At 63.3% G+C, this 18753-nt stretch overlaps 1 protein-coding gene across 1 annotated transcript; it reads right to left on the reverse strand.

Annotated features, from left to right (window-relative positions):
• Window positions 1–808: 808 nt before the first annotated feature.
• Window positions 809–17757, reverse strand: TTLL12 (tubulin tyrosine ligase like 12). The gene is made up of 14 exons (XM_042948047.1): window positions 17561–17757; window positions 13910–14082; window positions 11714–11912; window positions 10776–10935; window positions 10556–10689; window positions 8384–8460; window positions 7258–7374; window positions 6982–7176; window positions 6523–6634; window positions 5537–5688; window positions 5070–5151; window positions 3273–3341; window positions 2571–2709; window positions 809–2207 (listed from the first exon to the last, which is right to left on the reverse strand). The coding sequence occupies exons 1-14, from the start codon at window positions 17735–17737 to the stop codon at window positions 2056–2058; spliced, it is 1938 nt and encodes a 645-aa protein (XP_042803981.1). The 5' UTR covers window positions 17738–17757; the 3' UTR covers window positions 809–2055.
• Between the last annotated feature and the right edge of the window lie 996 nt (window positions 17758–18753).

Consider the following 18753-nt stretch of genomic DNA (forward strand, 5'->3'; position numbering starts at 1 on the left):
GGGACCTCTGCCTTCCTGTCGTCAGCTCCATCACCACCAGGGGGCGTCGCTGCGCAGGCTAGCGGCGCTCACGCCCCTCCTGACACTCTGGCTGCCCTAAGAGCGGTTAGGGTCTCCTCTCACCCCCGTCCTCAGGGTGAAGAAACGGGCAGAAAGAGACTCCCATTGCCCGAGGCCCCAGAAGTGTGTGCCGGAGCCGGGGTTCAGGGCTCGCGCGAGGACAAGGCTCCTGGGCGTTGCCTGTGATGAGCCTCAGCTCCACGTCTGTCCCCACGGCGCTCCGCTCCGCAACGGAACCGGTGCTGGGAAACCCAACTTTGGGTTAGGAACCTGCTGTGGTCTGAGTGTCCCCCCCCGAATCCCTGTGTTGAATTCTAAGCCCCGATGTGATGGTCCTAGGAGGCGGGGCCTTCGGGAGGCCTTTAGGTCACAAGACGGAGCCCTCATGAGCGGGATCAGTGTCCTTACAAGAGACCCCGCAAAGCTCCCTTGCCCCTTCCCACCTGTGACCAGGAAGAGGGCCCTTATGACACCATATCCGCGGTCCCCTGATCCTGGGCCCCCCACCGGCCTCCGGAACCGCGAGGAAGGAAGTCTTGTTAAGCCCCCCAGTGGGGATATCTGGTCACAGCAGCCCAGACGGACCGGGACGGGGAACCTGGAAGCCTCACCGCGATCTCGTCTCTCCCATTTTTCAAAGCGCCAGTCTTGGTATTTTGGTTTTCTTCCACAGCCCAACAGGCAAACGGCTGACACGCTGCACCAGGCCTGTGGTTCCAGGGCCTCCCAAGAGAAAGCGAGGCCAGAGTAGAGAAGGCATACTTTATTGTGATACGAATCGAGTCAAGGAGAGGACGGGACGCCAGCGGCCCTCCAGGGAGACGACCCAAGACGAGGTGCCCTGCTCTCGACACCTGTGCGTGGCTGGAGGGAAGGGGCGTCCCCCCGGCCGACAGGCTGAGGTCCTGGGTGACAGAGGCCGACAGACACAACCAAGGAGACACAGAGATGGAGGCACAGTCAAGTCCAGTTTTGCCATGAGGATCACTCTTGGCTTCAAAATGAAAGCAGCTCCCCGCTCCCCGGGAGGCAGACTGGCCCCCCTGCCCTGTCAGCGGGGCCTGGGCGTGCTGCGGCTACACACAGGCTGGCATCTGACTCCAGGTTTCGGAAACAAAAGCATGGAAAGGATAAGAAATTTCGATTTACTCCCGTAAGCGAAAAACTAACAAAAACCCAACATTTTGACTCTAGACTCTGGTGGAAGACGACATCTAACTATGACGCGAAGTTCTCCCTGGAATCATCTTTGTCAGCTCTCCACTGCCTGGTGCCCTGCTGCCCACACTTGTCCCCGAGGCCCCTCGTCAGGGAGTCCCAGCCGACGTCGGACGAGGGGGAGAGCGCTGCTGTGCCCGGCGGGCGGCGAGGTCTGCGGGGGCCACGGAGGTGGGAAGGACGGCCTGCTTTTGCCAAATGGAAAGGCAAGAGCGATCACAGGCGGCGGGCACGAGAAGCTTGCTGGTAAAGGTTTTGGTCGAGGTTGGGGAACAAGAAGGCTGGCAGGTTCCCAGGGGTTTTGGGGACACGGGGTGCAGCGGGGGACCCCGACGCCCTGCCCTGGGGGAGCCACGACGCACAAGCAGCATCTGGAGAAGGAGCCAGCCTGGCCCCGTTCGTGTTTGGGCTCCACAGGTGCCTCCGGGGAAGCCTGTTTGTGGGGACGCCTCGTCACGCTCCCCGGAACCCGTCTTCCGCCGACACCCTGGAAACACGGCAGCCCGGGAACCAAACTCTTTGGAAAAGCCTTTGGCTGAGCAGAGATGGCGGTGAGGGGACTGTGCACGGGGGCCTGGCACTCAGCCCCAGGGGACACGGTGACCGGCCCTGCTCCTGAGTCAGGAGGCAGAGGAGGACCCTGAGCCCCCAGAGGTGGTGCTGGGGCCAAAGCTCGAAGGCGAGGCTTGTCCGAGGGAGGACGGGGAGGAGGACTCTGCAGAAGCGGCCCGGGGAGCTGAGGCTGGAGGACCCAGCCTCAGCAGGACCCGCGGGCACCTAGACCAGGCGGCTGACGTGGCAGTTGCTGGGCTCGTCCAGGTACAGGGTGCTGAAGACGTCGTTGAAGAAGGTCGGGTGGTACCTGCAGGCTCGCTCGCAGTCCGGGTTGAAGTTCACCTCCAGGATCTGTGGCTGCATCACCCGCCTCCCTGACGGCGCAAGAGCAAGGGCACCTCACTCCCGGGAGGGTGGGCTGGGCCCTGGCCGCTGGGGCCTCGGGGCACAGGGCCCTTTCGTTTTGAGCTTCCCCCTGACACCGCAGCCCACCGCCCTTCCTGCCTGTGCTCTGCCCTGGGGACCGCCACCCCTTGGTGGTGCACCCCCCAGACCAGACCTCCCGGCGAACGTGAGGCAGAGTACAACCCGAGGGGCCCTGACCGACAGAGGCAGGGAAGCGGGGGACGCCCTCTCTGTCCCCTGGGGGCGCCGGCAGGGGGAGGGCTGGATGATCGGCTTTGGCTAAGTGGAGAGGGTGTGGTTTGGATTACAGGCGGGGTGGGCGGGGGCCTCACCATCTGGACGGTCGTCCCACTTGAGCATGAGGTCGATGGCATACACAGCCCGGGATGAGGCATAGTCGCAGAGGCCCAGGGGCGGTGGCTTGGCACATGCCGCTTGGAACAGCTCCGTGAAGGCCTGGAAGATCTCACCCTGGGGACGGGGGAGGTAGGGCTGGGGGGCTGCGTGGCTCTGTGGCCGGGACCAGCCCCCAGAGCCGCTTTTGACATGGGCTCCCTGCCTCCACGTGGGCTGCGGCCCCTAATGGCCCAAGACCCCTCCTCCTGCAGCCTTCGCGTCTCCGCACCCGGCCACCCCCTCTCGTGGGTCCGCCGCCCCTCGCTCGTGGGTCTGACTACCGCAAAGCAGCCGGTCTCCTGCCTCAGAGCCCCCTGCTGCCCTCTGCACCGAAGCAGACAGAGCAGCACCAGAAGCAGCTGCTCTAAGAGACGGAGGCCAGCCTGTGTCTCCAGCCGTGTCCCTGCTGTCCCCTCAGGTTTGCAATTTCTGGGGCAGGTAGGGCCTATTGCCATCGGGCCGTCCCCGTAGTGCCCCGAATCCCCTCCAGAGCACCCCACAAGGTCTAGAGTGGGGGGAGGGTTGCAGCTCACACCATCTCCTTCCCTAGTCTCGGTGGGAGGAGCAAAGACCCCTACCCGCCCGATGCCGGCCGGTGAGGGCAAGCCCCAGCCTCTGCGGCTTTGCTCAGGACTCACCTGGACGCTCTTCCAGGGGAATTCTGGGTATTGCTTCTCAAACTCAGGGATGAACTCATCATAGTGCACCTGTGACAGACACAGGGACCGTCACGCTCTGCCCGGGGCCTCCTCCGGGCCGGGAGCGGGGAGGCCTGCCCCACCTTAATTTGGGGCCTCTGACACTCGCCGGGGCCACGTGTCGGTGCCAGCCGCCTATCCAGCACCCCCACCTCTGGGCACAAATGGGAGGCAGGAGGCAGTCTGAGCTCTGGATCTTACTATAGACTCAGGACAAGCAGATTTACTTGTCCGAGCCTCAGTGTCACCGTCTGTAAAACGGGAGGATGCTCCCTGCCCGGCACTTATTTGCAGGGCTCTCGTGAGGCTCAAGTGAGACGCTTAATGCTGAGGGGTCAGCAGACTGCAAGGCCCGGGGGGACACAGCACCACGCCGGTCTCCATGCACGGGGGGCAGAGCCTGTACCCGCATCTGCAGGGCCCAGGCCGGAGCTCACCGCTCAGCACCAGCTCAAAGTGCCTGGGGACGGCAAGATCTCCCCAGGCCAAGGCTTCACCCCAAACACACCTGCATGAGCTGGCAGTAGGCTCAGGCTTCTTCCTGCAAAGGACGAGCCACGGTGGGCTCATTCACAACCTGTTGGACATGTGTCCCCGCACACAGGAGCTTCAGGGGAAACAGGACCCTTGGGGCATCACACAGTATACAGGGCGGCCCTCGGTTGTCTCAGAGACAACTTCCAACCGTGTCCTAGGGTCCCATGAGGGCTCAGGGTCCCAGGCGCCGGCCGCCAACACAGCCCGGGACCAGAAGCAACCGCTGGGCGTGCACGTGGGCAAGGCCACTCTGGTCGCACAGTCATGGCGAGGCGTCTCCGGGAGTGGTCAATGCAGCACGTTCGTGAATAGTGAACACCGCACGTGGCCCAAATGTCTATTAGCAGGTGAGTGACGAGCCCATCCCGGGGACAAGAACACCCCCGGCCGCATTCAGCGATAATGATGGATCTACACACACGATGCTCAACAACAACAAAAGCCACAGAAGGATTTGCTCCATGGCATTTACACACAGACTCGTATAGGACGTGCAAAACAGTCCTTTGAATGATTTCGGGAGGTACGCACGCTGAAAAGAATGTGCCCGGGAAGGATAATCACCCCTTTCAGAGGAGTGGCTCCTTGTGGGAGGCAGGGCAGGGAAGGCCACCTGCAGGCCTCGGGCCGAGCAAGGGTGCGTGAGTGCACGTGCCCTACTTCCTGCCTGCCTCAAACAGCAGGTCAGGGAACAGGGAGGGCCTCCGGGAGGAGGCAGCCTCTCTCTCCTCCCCTCCTTCCTCCACCCAGAGCCGGCCTCTGCCTCCGCCCAGGCCACGCCCACCTGGCCAGGTGCACTGCTGGCCGGCTGGGGTGTGATGCCCTCACCTCGAAGGGAGCCTTGCCCTGATGTCCCCTTGCTCACGGTGCCCAGATAGCACAGGGCACGGAGGATCCAGGCAGGGTCACAGGCCAGCAACAGCAGCAGCCGGCCTTGGGGGTGAGGGTGGCGGCACGTGACATGCACCCTGTGCCTCCCCACCCCCACCCGCCCTTGTGCCGAGTAGATGCTTCCAGGGGAGACCTGCAGGCCACCTGCCGCAGGGCCCGGGGAGGCCGCGGGCACCTCAGACAGAGCTGCGGGGGTGCCGTTCTGAGATTAACACAGGTACCCCAAGTCCGCTCCTCTGACCGTCTACACAGCCTGCCCAGAGGACAAGCCGATGGGTGTGGGTCTGCACCCGCCGCCCCGGTCTCTACCTGCTTCAGCACCACCTCCGGGTCGTAGTTCATGACAGTGAAATGTTTCTCGTAGTCGTCCAGGTCATCGAGCGCGAAGGGCCTGCGGGAGGAGCGCGCAGACACGGGAGGGTCCTGAGCGTGGCCGCGGCCGAGCAGGGACAGTGCCCTGAGCGAGCCCGCCGGACGCCTGTCCCCCCATCGGCGCGAGGGGGCGGCCCCGCAGAGCTTGGGTCAGAGCGAGCGATGAGCCGTGAGGACGCCCCGACGGCCCGGACACGTCATTGCGAGACTCTGGGGTCGGTGCCTGTTCCGCAAGGACCGTCCCCAGCGGTGGCTGAGGCAGGCAGGGCAAGAGCCCCCGCCATTTACCAGCTCAGCGGGCCACCTGCCGGGTGCGCGGTGGGGGAGCAGCCCAGGGCAGGCCTTCTGACCCCCGAGGAAACGAGGGGCCCCGCTGCCCACCCCCCAGCCAGTCTCCCAGTTACCGGTTGGAGAACCGCAGCCAGAATACGTCGTACACGAACAGCGTCAGGGGCTTCACCGAGCGCAGCAGCACGACGTAGCGGACGTCAAACTTGACCTTCCCCACGTCTTCTCGCAGGAATAAGACTGGACTTTCAATGTATTTGGACACGACCTGGAGGGCACAGACGCAGGGTCGCGGGCGGGCTCTCACCTCCCCTGGGCCGGGACCCAGTGCCCGGAGGCACCCCAGCCTCGCCCCATCCGCGTCCGTCCTCACTGGCCGCGGCTCGTGCGGGCCGTCACATTTCCTGGGGACGCAGGTGCGCTCCTGCCCCGGTCCCGGGAGCGGGCCGCTTCCCGTCCTGGGGTCCACGGAGGCGCGTGCACCCTGCACCTGGCTTCTTCCTCGGCCTTTGCACACCCTGTCCAGGCTGTGGCAAGTTCTGTATCTTAACCTTCACTTTAACCGAGGGAAAGGATCCCACCAGTTTTTGGGTTTTGAAAACTGAATACAAATCCTCAGCCATAATCCCGCCGACTCCCCGTCCGCTGTCTGGAACCCCTGCGACAATCATCCCCGTGGCGCGCTTTCCTTGGCTTCCGCCCAGATGCGCTGCGTCTCACGAAGCCCCCGACGCTGCCCCTGTGCCGTGTGTCCCTGCAGCAGCCTCGTCTGGGGCCCCGAGGGGCTCCCTGGCCTGGCCACCTGCCCCCCTGCTCGGCGGCCACTCCTGGTGCAGCACGTGGGGACTCTGAGGTCAGACACACCAGGGGCAGCTCCGAGCAAGGGCTCCCCCACGTCACCTGGACAGTCACACGGCCCTTCCCTGCCGGCCAGGCTGGTGGAAGGAACGGAGTGTGGGCTTCAGAGACACCCATGAGCTGAGTGACCCGACACCGGGACCTGCCCGCACACGGGCCCTGACGCCCGAGTCCCCTTTGCCCCACTGACTCGGCGGCCAGCCGGTGCACTGAGGGCCCCTTGCCCCGGAGCGCCAAGGCCCACCTTGGGGGTGCTCTCACGGTGCCGGATGACGCTGTGGAGGCTCCTGGTGATGTGGGTGTCGAGGCTGCGGGCCAGGTTCCAGGGCTTGCAGATCCAGTGGTTGTCCTGGCCCCTGAGAGCATATGGGGTCGGCTGGGCTGCTCCCCGGGCCCACCTTCCCAGGCAACGTCTCCCCAGGACCGTGGCAGCCCTAGGAAAGGGGCGCCCAACCTCCCGCAGGGAGCAGTGGCAGGTGTCACAGAGGGGGCGTTAGGGGCCGGACCTCAGGGAGCAAGGAGGAACTCGCTCGGCAGGGGCGTGGAGAACTCCCCCCGCAGTCACGGCCGGCTGCGGCACCGAGGCCACGGTCAGCACGAAGCCGAGGCGCGGGCCGGGGGGCCGGTGAGGACGGGTACAGGTAGGGTGGGGGCTGTAGGGACGGGGCGCATGTAGGAGTCTCCGCCTGGCGGGGGCTCTTACCGCCTCTCCCGCTGCTGGAAGTAGCTGACGAACTGGGGCAGCTCGGTGCGCAGGTTGAAGGTACGGGGCAGCCAGGCTGGGCCCTCGGGGCCCCCCGCCCGGCGCGCGATGGAGGCCAGGCAATCCTTCACGGTCAGCAGGTTCTCGCAGGGGAACTGGTTCAGCAGCACGTTGGGCCTCTCCTGGCTGAGCCTCCTGGAGGGCCGAGGGAAACGCGGGCAGCTCGGGGTGGCGAGGGGACTCGGCCTGGCTGGCGGGGGGCGGCGGGGGGCTCACCTGTAGTCCTTGAAGTGGGAAAAGTTGTAGAGAATGTCCGCGTCCGCCTCGCTCTGGGTAAAGGTGAAGCGTGGGTGGGTGAGGTGGCCGAGCACCTGCTGGACGTCCGTGTAGACCCTACAGGGAGAAGTCGGGCTGAGCCGGGCCCCCGCCTATGCTCGCCACACCCCTGCCACTTGGGGGCGCCCCGCCCGGGGCTGATGTTAAGGAGGACGCGGCTGGGTGTAAATTCGACCCTGCGGTCCCAGCGCGGGCCCTGAGGGCGGACAGCCAGGGTCAGACCCCAGCCTCTCTGCTTGCCTGCCGAGGGTGGGGCAGCCACACACCTACCTGTATGACCCCAGGTCCCCCCGTAAGATGGGATCACGGCCTAGCTCACACTCGTCACTGGGATGAAACGGGCTAACCCGAGTGTTTAACAAATGCAGGCTTTCCTCCCACGTGGAAGCAGGAAGGATGGACACACGAAGAACCCTGCCCTCAGAGAAGGCAGCTGGTGCCCTGGTGCCTACAGGTGAGCATGTGGCCCAGACAAGTGTCCTGGATGTAGCCCCGCTCCACACCAGTGCTCACTGCTACCTGCCTGGCCCTCGCTGGCCCCGGGCAGAGGTGAGGACAGAGCCTGAGAGCCTGGGAGCCTGGTTGCGGGGTACGGCAGAGACAGAAGGCAGTCAGTCTGTGGCTGGACCAGGTTTGCGTAGACCGAGGGCTGGGCCCCGCCTCCGAGCCTGCCCTACACCGGGGGGGTGGGGGGGTTCGGCACTGACTTTACACCCTCACCTGTACATGGAGTACCTGCTTCCCCCTGGGGTCCAGCCTGCACCTGCCGGCCTCGCATAACCCGCCGGCCCACCCCTGCAGACCCTCCTGGGCGCCCTGCGCCTTCACTGTCCGCACAGGCTTCCTGCCTTCCGGAGGGGCCGCTGCACGCAGGCCATCCCCTCACTTTTCACGGCGCTCTCTCTGTGATCCTCAGACTCTGTGCCTAACACGTCTGTCACTGCCATGTCGCCGAGAGACGGCAGGCTTCCTGAGCGCCTCCCTGTGCCAGGCGCTGTCCTAGGGGTTGTGGGAACTCGGGGAAGTGAGGGAAGTCTCATCATGAGCCGAGAAGGGAGCTGCGCACCTGAAGACGTGGTCACGGGGATATGCCACCGGACTGATGGCGAGTGGCAGCTTCTCCTTGTTTTCCTCCAAAATGGCCTGGAAGGAAAGCACCGAAGGTGGAAACAGACCCTCGAGAAAGGGAGCACGTGAACACGCCCCCCGGCCCCCACCCTGGCACATCGGGGTTTGAGATCTCAGGGGGCACACTCAGACCCCAGCCAGAGCCAGAGCCCTCTGACCACCCTGCCCTGGGATTCTGGGCCTCAAGGCCCCACAGGTGCCGGACTGCCCGTTTTGTGTCAAAAAAAAAAGAATCTTCCCGAGGCTCTCTCCAAATCACAGGCAGCTGAGAAGACGTCAGGCCCGTCCTGGGAGGGGGCTGCCCGGTCCCAGCGGAGCCCCGAGGTGCCGCTGGAAGCATAAGCAGCGTGGTGGTTTAAAACACCCCCACGCTCAGCAGCCCTGCGGAGGGGGCCCACGTGGCTGGGCGGGTGAGCGTCGTGGAGGCAGGTCCTCAGCCCCATCGAGCCTCAGCTGACAGCCTGGCTATGCGAGCGGGGCTCCGAGCCAAAAGCTCCCCCGACGCCTGTTCCACAGACAGTGGGGGTGAGATTACAAACGTCTGCTGTGTGAAGCTGCTGTCTTCGTGTCCCTTCTTATCCAGTGACAGCTAACTAATACCGGCTACCCCAGGGCTCAGGGCTCAGGGCCCAGGCCGATCTAGATGGTCAAATGGGGAAAAGCAACCAGGGGGTGACAGACAACCAGAGTTTGGCCCCATCGCCTCTTCCTGGGCAGTAGAGGGCATCCCAAGGAAAAAAAAAACCCTAATTCGTGAGTGCAAACTCCACTCTGCAGTCTTAGCTCCTGAGCCCTGAGGTCGGAAGGCCACGTCACCTGCTTGCTTGCCCGCTGAACAACCTCACCACCAGGAGGAAGTCTTCATCCCTAAGCAATTCTTAAGCCTTCCCTCCCTTGCATTCACTTGTTCACTAAGCACCTACTACGTGCAACTATCCTACGAGGCTCGGAAACTCGCCTCAAACTCAAGATGAGTAATCACAGTGATCGCGCAGTTTTCCGCAGGGACGGTTCGACCGCCACTGGCTTACACGGAATCCCCCAGAAAGGTGCCAATAGTTCCATCATCATGGCCTCGTCTCTCCCAAGCAACAGCACTCACGGAATCGACGCCGCCACGCGGCGCGTGCCATCCCCACTCTTCCTGACTTGTCTACTCCTTCCCACGATCCTCTGAGGCGCTCGGTGAGCGTCTGATGTGCCAGTGTGGGCTGGGAGATTTCCACACACTGGGGCGAGGTTGGAAGCCTCTGCCCACAAGCTATCAGGCGCCCCTGGTATTGGAGCCCAGCTCCCCCACCAGCTGTGTGACCGTTTGCAAGTTACTCAACCTCTCTGTGCCTGTTTCCTCATTCTCAGTGAAATGGAGATAGAGACGGGACCTTAAGGCCTACTGTCGTGAGGATTATAGTCAAGCATACCCATAGGTGCTAACCACAGGGTCACTCGTGGCCTGGTTTCCAACTGGGACCAGCCAATGGGAAGCAGTGGCGGGAGATCAGAGGGCAGGGGAGGGAGGAGAGAGGGGCCAGGGTGTCTTCCCTGCCCAGCCCTGCCTGGTCTGGTCTATGTTCCTAGAGGCTCCCCCTTTCCTCCCCTGCCCTGGGCCTCCCTGACCCCGACTCCCTAATTTGCCCAAGAGGCCGCCACAGAGCACCTTTGTTGCTCGTAACAGTGACGCCGATGACTACTTGCTGAGGGCCTACTGTGCGCCAGAAAACGCGCCTTGCAGTGTTCGAGTCCAGCGTCTGTCGGGGGAGGAGGAAACGGTACCGAGTGGGGATCTGTAACCAAGTCGCATGGCCCACGCTGTGCCCCCCAGTCCCGGCGAGGAGTCCCCGAAAACGAGGAGGAGCGGCACGGACGGCCAGCAGCCGCAGCTCTCTGATCGCCTGAGAGCGTGGTTCCCGGCAGCCGGCCCCTGGGGTCTGGGCTCAGGGCTGGCAGCAAATGCTCACTGCCTGGGCTCCGAGCCCGTCTCTCCGGCACGCCCAGACTCTCCGCTGCCCCCCCGCGCTAGCCAGCTGGCGCTCAAGAACATTCGGTGACCGAAGAACATTCCAGAAGCCACCAAGCAGGGAGGCCCAGGGTCGGAGGGGGACGGTCACACCTGGTAGTGCTGGTCCGGCGGCTCGGGCGTGGAGGAGCTGACGTCCAGCATGTCGGCGGGGACCCAGGGCAGCAGCCTGCACCTGCGGATCAGAGGGTCCGCCTCTCCGTAGGCAAAGTCTCGGGTCACCTCCTCTGCATCAAGACACGTGGCCCATCAGGAGGCAGCGGGAAGCCAGGGCCCGGGCCCATCCCTCAGGGCGGGCGGGGGTCGGACTTACCGCCCGTGTCCAGGTCCCTCAGGGGCCACAGCAGCGTGTAGGCCACCTGCTGGGGCATGTAGAAGAAGGGCGCGGTGGCAAAGCTGGGCGTGTCCGAGTGCTGGATGCGCGAACCGAACTCGTCCATGATGTACCACACGGGCACCTTCTCCTCGGCCGTCTGTAGGCGGAGCACACACAGCCGCCTGCGTCCACCGGTCCGCCTGCCTGCCCCCTTCTGTGGCACATCCTCTCTCCCAGCCGCCCATTCACCCGAACGGCGGCCCGTCTACACCCAGCTCCCAGAGCCTGGAGCGACTATCACATGCACCTTTAACCGGGGCCTCCTGGGCCGTTCTGGGCTGACCGCAGCGATCGCTTGCGTGGGACAGGTGTTAGACCACGGCCGCACGGACGTGTCTGGCTTTGTGCGTGTGGCAGGGAGAGAGCGAGGGAGGCTCCTCGGAGGAGGGGACATCTAAGCTGAGACCCCGAGCAACAACTTTTGTCTCTTCCCAAACTAAAAGTGGCAAGGGGCTGGAGTGTGAGGGTGAGTCTGGGGATGCTGGGGGGGGGAGGGGCGGTCATGACAGCAGGGACTCGACTCTTCTGGAGTCAGTGAGGAACAACTGAGGGCTTTCACGGGGACGGGACAACAGAATCTGAAAGCATCAGGAAACAGACAGCCAAGTCACGGAACTCAAGTCTACGGTCAGAGAGAGGGTGGTGTCCCACGAGCTCAAAGGCCCCCAGATACACGGGTCCCCAGCGCTGGGTGGCCCAAGGCAGAGTAACAGGCCCACGATGAAGCCACAGGGAATGAGGGGCCCCACGGAGAGGAGTCTGCTCACCCCAGGGTGACGGCTCTGGGGCCGGGCCCTGGCTCTCCTGCCCAGGGCCGTGAAGGCCCCCGTCCCTGTCCGTCGCCCGCCCCCCCCCAGGTCCAGCTGCCTGCTCACCCCGTGGGACAGTTGGTAGGTCTGGTTGAACCGCCACATCTCCTCCAGCACCAGGTCCACAGCCTCCGCGCTGGGCAGCTCGCCGTGGAACTCGACGCCCATCAGGTTGGCCATGCGGTGCAGGAGCCCGGGCACCTGCTGCAGCTGCTGACGCGCGTGCTCCACGCGGCACGTCCAGGCGTGGTCGATGAGGAAGATGCTGCAGGCACAGACCAAAGGGGGCCGTGAGGCTGCCCCACGGGCGCGGCAAGAAGGGCAGGACAGAAGGGGCCAGCAGGAGATGCTGAGGAGGGAGAGGCCTGCGGCTGTGGCCTGGGGAGGTTTCTCTCCCTCTTCCAATTCTGAAAAAGCCAACGGGGTCTCCGCATCCCATCCGTTGGACCTTGCCTCCCATCAGTAGGACCCTGCCTCATACCCGTGGGTCCCTGCGTCATATCCGTGAGACCCTGCCTCCCATCAGTGGGAGATCCTGCCTCCCATCAGTGGGCTGGTAAAAGAACCGAATGCGACCAAACATACAACACGCTGACCACACACCGTGTACTTGTGTTTCTGCCCATTGCTATTCGTCACTGTAACAACAAGTGTCTTCAACTGGATATGGAACTGCTGCACAGGTGTATGCCCCCCTCCTTGCTGCCTGCAGGCCCGGCACACGGCAGGTGCCCAGCAAAGGCAAAAGCTGCCCACGGCGGAAGGCCAGCGGCAGGCAGCCGTGCACAGAGGCCGTCACTCGGGGCTCACGCACGCGTGCCGGGGGCTTCAGGGCACTTCCTGGGAAAGCCCGAGGCCTTTTTGTGGGAGAGGCTTCAAGTCTCCACACATACGGACAGCTGTGCCCCGTGTGGTCCAGTCCCCCTGGAAGAGCCCAGAGGGGCGTGGCTGCACGGCCCTCACACACGGCGGTGGGAGCGCGTTGGAGGGCCAGGCAGGCATCCCTACCGCGCCGCGGGGCCCGCTGGGCCAGGACGCTCCGAACACACAGGCGTGTGGTTTGCCTGCGGGGCCACACGGCCCTCACCTCCATTCCCTTGAGGAGATGAAAGGAACAGCAAATGCTCCGGTGTTTCCTCTGGGTGGCAAGATCAGCAGTGTTTATTTCATTGTGCTTGTGGTACTCTTTGTTTGCCTACCCGGCAAGAGATGGAGATTTATCCTTGCCCTTGTGCGCAGGGGATACAACCGTAGGATGCAGGGCACCCAGCCGAGCTTCAAGGTGGGATACCTGGGGGTGGCCCCGGGCAAATGCTCACCAGGGGGGGTGGACACAGCACATATGGAGAGAGGATGAGGTTGGAACCCGGCAATCAGAGGAGATTCACGAGGCTCTAACGGGAGAAAGGCCCAGGAGCAGGGAGGGCTGTGGAGCTGAAACCAATGTCCGGAGCTCCAAGCCCAGGACTCCGCCCGCACCCCCTCCTGAACCTGCCCGGTGGCTGCTGGGCCGGGGCCCCAGAGCGGCACGGCCGGGAACAGAGCAGGTGCATGCGGAGGCTGCTGCGCTGAACTTGACGTGAGAGGTGAGTCTGCAAGTTTCTGAGCGAGAGAGCGTGTGGGTGGTGGTTCCTGGCTGCTGTCATGACCTGTGTGGCCTCTCCCGCCCCCTCACAGGCTGGCGAAGGAGGCCAGAAAATCTTTGCAGAAGAAGAGGCCAGCCAGACCCTTCCCGGACACAGAAGATCCTGTCCCTATGGACACAGGGGCCCGGTGACCTCGAGAGGCCGGCAAGTTTCCTCCTCAAGGTTCCAAGAAAGTGCGGAGGACGGGCCCGCCATGGCTGACGCCAGCTTCTTTTGGTCCCTGGGAGGCAGGAGTCCTGGGTTCGGTCTGAGCTCCGCCCCATCTACCCTGTGGCGCTGGGCCCTGGTGCCCCCCGCCTGAGAAGCCAACCAGACCACAACGCTCACAGTCCGGGCATAAAGCCCTGGGAGAACCTGTTTATGTTTCCTGGGCTCCACCCAGAGACCCAGATCCCGTAGGACCGGAGACAGGCCTTCAGAGAAGGCCAGGCTCACGGGTAAGGCTGCCTTGCACCCACACACACGCTCTGAACCAGCTGGCGAAGAGGCCAGTGCCCGGCACACAGAAAACACTAGTGCCTGAATTTACCGCTTCTGGCCTCGGTGACCCCCCCAGGAAGGAGCCCATCCTGAGGGCCACGGGATGGACGACGGGCGTCTGGCCTGAGGCTCCTACCTGTTGGGGTTGGCCGCCTGGAGCCCGTTCTCGCTGGTCACGATGACCTTGTAGCAGAGCTCGCTGCCGGGGTTGGGCTTCTTCCTCCGCACTTCCCGGGCTGCCTCGCCCTCACTCTCCTCCTCTACCTCCTCCACTTGCATGATCCCGAACATCTCCCCGGCATCAAAGACCTGGGGCCACAGCAGGCGTGTTGACGGGCTACCCACCATCCCGCCCCCCCCCCCCCCCCAGCCTCAAGGACCAGCTAAACCCCTTGGGAGAAGCAGCACCTATTTATTATCCGACTACCCATCTTACAGGTGGGGAAACCGAGGCTCCTAGAAATCAGTCAGGACTGGGACCTAACCGCCGTCACCAGCTATTGTCCAAAGTCCCTCAGCCCGGGACACCCGGTCTTGGAGGTAGGGCTGCACGTACGGGGCGGAACCCTATCTAGTCTGGTCTTTACTGCGCAAGGAGGGGAGTCCTGAAAGGCAGCGGGCGGCCCCGGTCATGTCAGAAGTGAACGTAAGAGGTGGGGTCTTGGTGGCAGGGGATCCCACCCCAATTCCACCAGAAGAGCCAATCCCATACCAAGGCAGCTGAGGCAATCCAGAAGGAAACAGGTGCCCTGGAGCCTCCCACAGCCACCACGCCTGCCCAGACAAGAGGCAGTCTGGGTCTGCACAAAGCGGGGCCTTGGCGTGTGGTTGGAAGATAAGGGCCCGGGTCCTTAAGTTTCCCTGCAACGGACAGTGCCAGCCCTGTGCAGCCGAAGTCAGCCCTCTCCTGCTGCCCCCTGCAGCCACACTCACGCACTGTGTCGGCCACGAGTTGGCAAGGGGCCTCAGGGCAGATTCTGGAGCCAGCCTATGGGGCCTTGGACAAGTCACTGAACCACTGTGCCTCAGTTTCCCCATCCCTCCAACGGGAACATCAGAACCTGCCTCAGAGGGCTGTTGGAAGGATTAAATGATTAAGACACGAAAAGCTTAGAAGCGCCTGAGCCCGGCAAATGACGCAGAAGCACTTGCTGTCATCACTGCACTTTGGAGACCAGTCTCTCACCAGGGAGGAAGGCATCCTCTGCCTTCCAGGAGAGCTGAGTGTTAAACCGATAGAACAGTGCACGGTAGGTCCCTGGCACAGAGCAGGGACTCCACGAAGGCCAGTTCTCCCCCCAAACCTACTTCTCATGACTCTGACAGAAAAAAACTGCATTCCCAGCAGAGAGAAACCAGCTACCTATTCAGGCACAAGCAGCTTTTTCTGTGCTGGGCAGGTGGGCACTTTGGGGTGTGAACGTGGACCCCTCATGATCTTGCCTAGGGAGCTGGCAGCCGAGTGGCACAGAGGAGTAAGGTCGGGCCGTGTGACAGGCCCAGGTAAATGGTGCTGGGGCCTGGTGGGAGGGGAGGGTTAAAGCGGGGGAAGCTGTGGCTAGGGGTGGTGGTCAAAGGACCCCAGGCAGGGGGGCACAGAAGCTGGGGGTAGGGAAGGCTGTGGAACCAGTCAGGCTCCTTGGAAGACAAGGGGAGCTGCCTCAAGCCAGGCTCCCTAAGCTGTCTGAGCCTGGGGAAGGCTGCCACCTTCCTTCCAGCACAGAGCTGCTCAAAGGACTGGAATTCACACCCTGGGTTTCAATCTAGAACCCTAACTCCTATGCGAGGGAGAGGCACAGTGGGGCAGTATAAGGCCTGGGGATAGAGGGCCTGCCTTTGGTGGTGGTGGGGTGACCATGATCCCTTCTGGGTCCAACTACAGAAGGCCCTAAGGGTGTAATGAAGGGGTGTGGTCTTGCAGCCAGGAAGTTCCTGCCGGCAGCGGGAGTTGCAACTTATTTTAAAACACTCCCCACCTTTTCCAACAGAACTGATCTGAAGTAAGGCACCACGGCCACGGGCCCTGGGGGGAGTTGGAGGGGCCTGGTTCCTGTTGGCAGGTGCCCACCCCCACACCTGGCCCCCAGTGGCAGCAGGCTTCACTGAAGACAATGGGTGCAGGTTTGGGTCTGGCGATGTGATGACTCACAGCTCTGCCCATAACCCCTAATCGCAAGGGAGGGTCATGGAAAAATACTGGCTGCCCCTTGGTAGAGCCACAGCGGCCAGTGCCAGTGCGGAGGGGACGCTACACTCCGGTGACCGCCCACCATGTGCTGTGGCACCTGCTGAAGCTCATCTCCTGCCTCCCCATCCAATCCCCACTGAGACTGTGGGAGCTGGGGCCCTGTTCCACCGTCGGGCTTTCCAGATGGAGACTCTGGCTTAGCTGGACCAGTGACTTGTCTAAATGAGGGTTTACTGCCCATGGAGGCTCGCTGGACTGGGGCCAGGGGGTTCTCCCACATGTGTGCCTTTTACCCAGCACGAGGACCTTCTTATCCTAACAGATTGGTGGGGTCCCCAGCACATGCCTGGGACCCGAACCAAGTGCTCAGGAAACACTGGTAGAATTGAGAGGGCAAATAAAACAGGGGAAGGAAACTCACTGTTTGCTACAAGAGGTAGGTATGTACCGAATGCCACTGACATCGCGTCTGTTTTACAGCAACTATGTGTTAGGAGCAGGAGGGTACCTGGTGAACCCCGATTTCCCACAGAAAAACTGGCTGGGTGGGTGGGGTGGGGGTGTGTCCAGCAGCTAGGCTTGGGGGACAACCTCTTCCTGGATCTGGGGGTCCCTCTCATCACCTGTGCCCCTCGGTCAGTCTTGGCCCCAGGGAGCAGCAACCCCCCACCCCACCCCCCCAAGAAGAGCCTAATTGCAGCTAAGAAGGCCCCACTAGCTGGCCTGTTGCTCTGGCTTCAGCACCTGGGCAAACTACCAAAAACCAGGGACCGCTCTGATCAGCCAGCACCCGTGGGGTGCCACACTGGAGGCCCAGGCTAGATAAGACTGGTGAGAAGGGAGCTGTCCCCACAAAAGGGCACAGAATCTGGAAGCATGTCAGCCCTTTTCTTCCTTTCTGTAGAGTCCTTTTCCGTCTCCCACAACCTCGGTTTTCTTTCATTTGCAAAATGAGGGTGGGGGGGGTCAAATCGAATGATGAAACATGTAAGAGTTCTATGGCCCCAACAGTTCAAGCCACACAAATTCATGGGGCATCTATTCTCCTTGAAGGAGTGGCTGAAAGCAAGGCACAGGTTCCCGAGTCTGACAGACCTCAGGAGGCTCTTCCTCTTCCTGTGACTCAGTTTTTTCAACTGCACAATGGGGATGTGTGTGGGGCTCGGAAGCGTGGAGAACTCAGTACAGGGCCCGGCACAGAGCAGGAGCCCCAGGCACTGGGCTCTTGCCGCCACTCTTGGGCCCCAAAGTCTAGACACCTCCTAAGCTGCCAAGGAGGCACCATCTAAGTCGGTCGTCACGGCGTTCGTGCTCTTCGCGCCTCTCCCGCCTCGTCCCCGCCGCGCCCCAGCGCCGACACACCCCCAGCGCGTCGCCCCCCCGCCTGCCTACCTGGGCGCAGGACGGCGCCTTCCCCCCTCCTCCCCCAGGCACCCTAGCAGCCTCGTCGGCAGGAGACCCCCGGGGCCCCCTCCCCTGCCTCCCCACCGGCGCACCTGGCCCGGCCTCCCCTCCAGGGCCCCGCCCGCGGCCACACCCTTGCCGCTTCCCCGGCTCCGCTCGGCACCCCGGGTCCTCCCGCGTCGCCCCAGCCCGCACCTCGTGCTCCAGCTTGTGCAGGAGGCGGCCCCAGTACCGCTCGGGGACCCCGGACGCGCGCAGCGCCGGGCCGTGCAGCGCCGCGAACTCGGCGCGGGCCCGCGCGCCCTCCTCCGGAGTCAGGCCCGGGCTGCCGCGCTCGGCAGGCGGGTCCCCCGGCCCCCCGTTGGCCTCCATGGCGCCCGCACCAGCGCCGGCGCCGAGTCCCACTCCGCCGCCGCCCCGCGGGCCCGGCCCTCCCGCCTCGGCCCGCCCGCCCCGCCCTCCTCGCGAGCTCCCCGCGGCCCCCGCCCACCGCCCGCCCGGCGCCGGCTCGCCGCGGGCCGCCGGGGGCTGAAGCTCCGGGAGCCGGACCCGGGGCCCGGCCGCCCGGCCGGCCGAGGGGCGCGTGCGCGAGTGCGTGAACGCGCGGGCTTGCGCGGCGAGGAAGCGGGTGGGGGGACGCGGGCGCGGGGCGCGTTGGGGGGGGGGGGGTTCGGTGCTGCCGGCGAGTGCGCACGCGCGTCTGCTGGGGGCGGTGTTTTCTCTCTCGCCCCGCGGCTGCCCCGGGGCATGCCGGGAGCGAGGCCGTGCGGCTTCCACGCGGTCGGAAGCGGAAGAGACTCCAGACACCGTCCGAAAAGGAAACTGAGGCCTGGAGTCGGGGCCGGGCCCGGCGCCCACTCCGCTTGGAAGGCTCGCAGACCCCGGGGGTGGGAGGGGGTCTCGGGTTCTTTGGAAGGCTTCACCGGAGTTCGGTGCTGCCGCGTAGTGGCGCTTCGATACCCGTAGTGTGGATTCAAGATGTACATTTATTCAGTTAAACTCAGAGGGTTTTTTTGTTTGTTTTGTTTTTAAAAAAATTTTTTAAATGTTATTTATTTTTGAGACAGAGAGACCCGAGTATGAGCAGGGGAGGGGCAGAGAGAGAGGGAGACACAATCCGAAGCGGGCTCCAGGCTCCGAGCCGTCAGCACAGGGCCCGACGCGGGGCTCGAACTCACAAACCGTGAGATCACGACCTGAGCTGAAGTCAGACGCTTAACCGACTGAGCCACCCAGGCGCCCCTTTAAAAAAAAAAAAAAAAAAAAAAATTTAATGTTTTTATTTATTTTTGAGACAGAGTATGAGCAGGGGAGGGTGTTTTGTTTTTAAACAAGTGGAGGTAGTTCAAAGGTATTTCAAAGTGCGATTACAGAATTTCAAAAATCAT

This window comes from Panthera leo, chromosome B4, assembly GCF_018350215.1.
Source record: "Panthera leo isolate Ple1 chromosome B4, P.leo_Ple1_pat1.1, whole genome shotgun sequence".
NCBI lineage: Eukaryota > Metazoa > Chordata > Mammalia > Carnivora > Felidae > Panthera > Panthera leo.

Coding starts and splice junctions, on each gene's coding strand:
- TTLL12 (XM_042948047.1), bottom strand. CDS start 17,737: ATGGAGGCCAACGGGGGGCCGGGGGACCCGCCTGCCGAGCGCGGCAGC. Junction 7,375..8,383: donor CCCCGTGACCACGTCTTCAG/GTGCGCAGCTCC, acceptor TTCTCCCTGTAG/GGTCTACACGGACGTCCAGC. Junction 7,177..7,257: donor TCCCACTTCAAGGACTACAG/GTGAGCCCCCCG, acceptor TCGGCCCTCCAG/GAGGCTCAGCCAGGAGAGGC.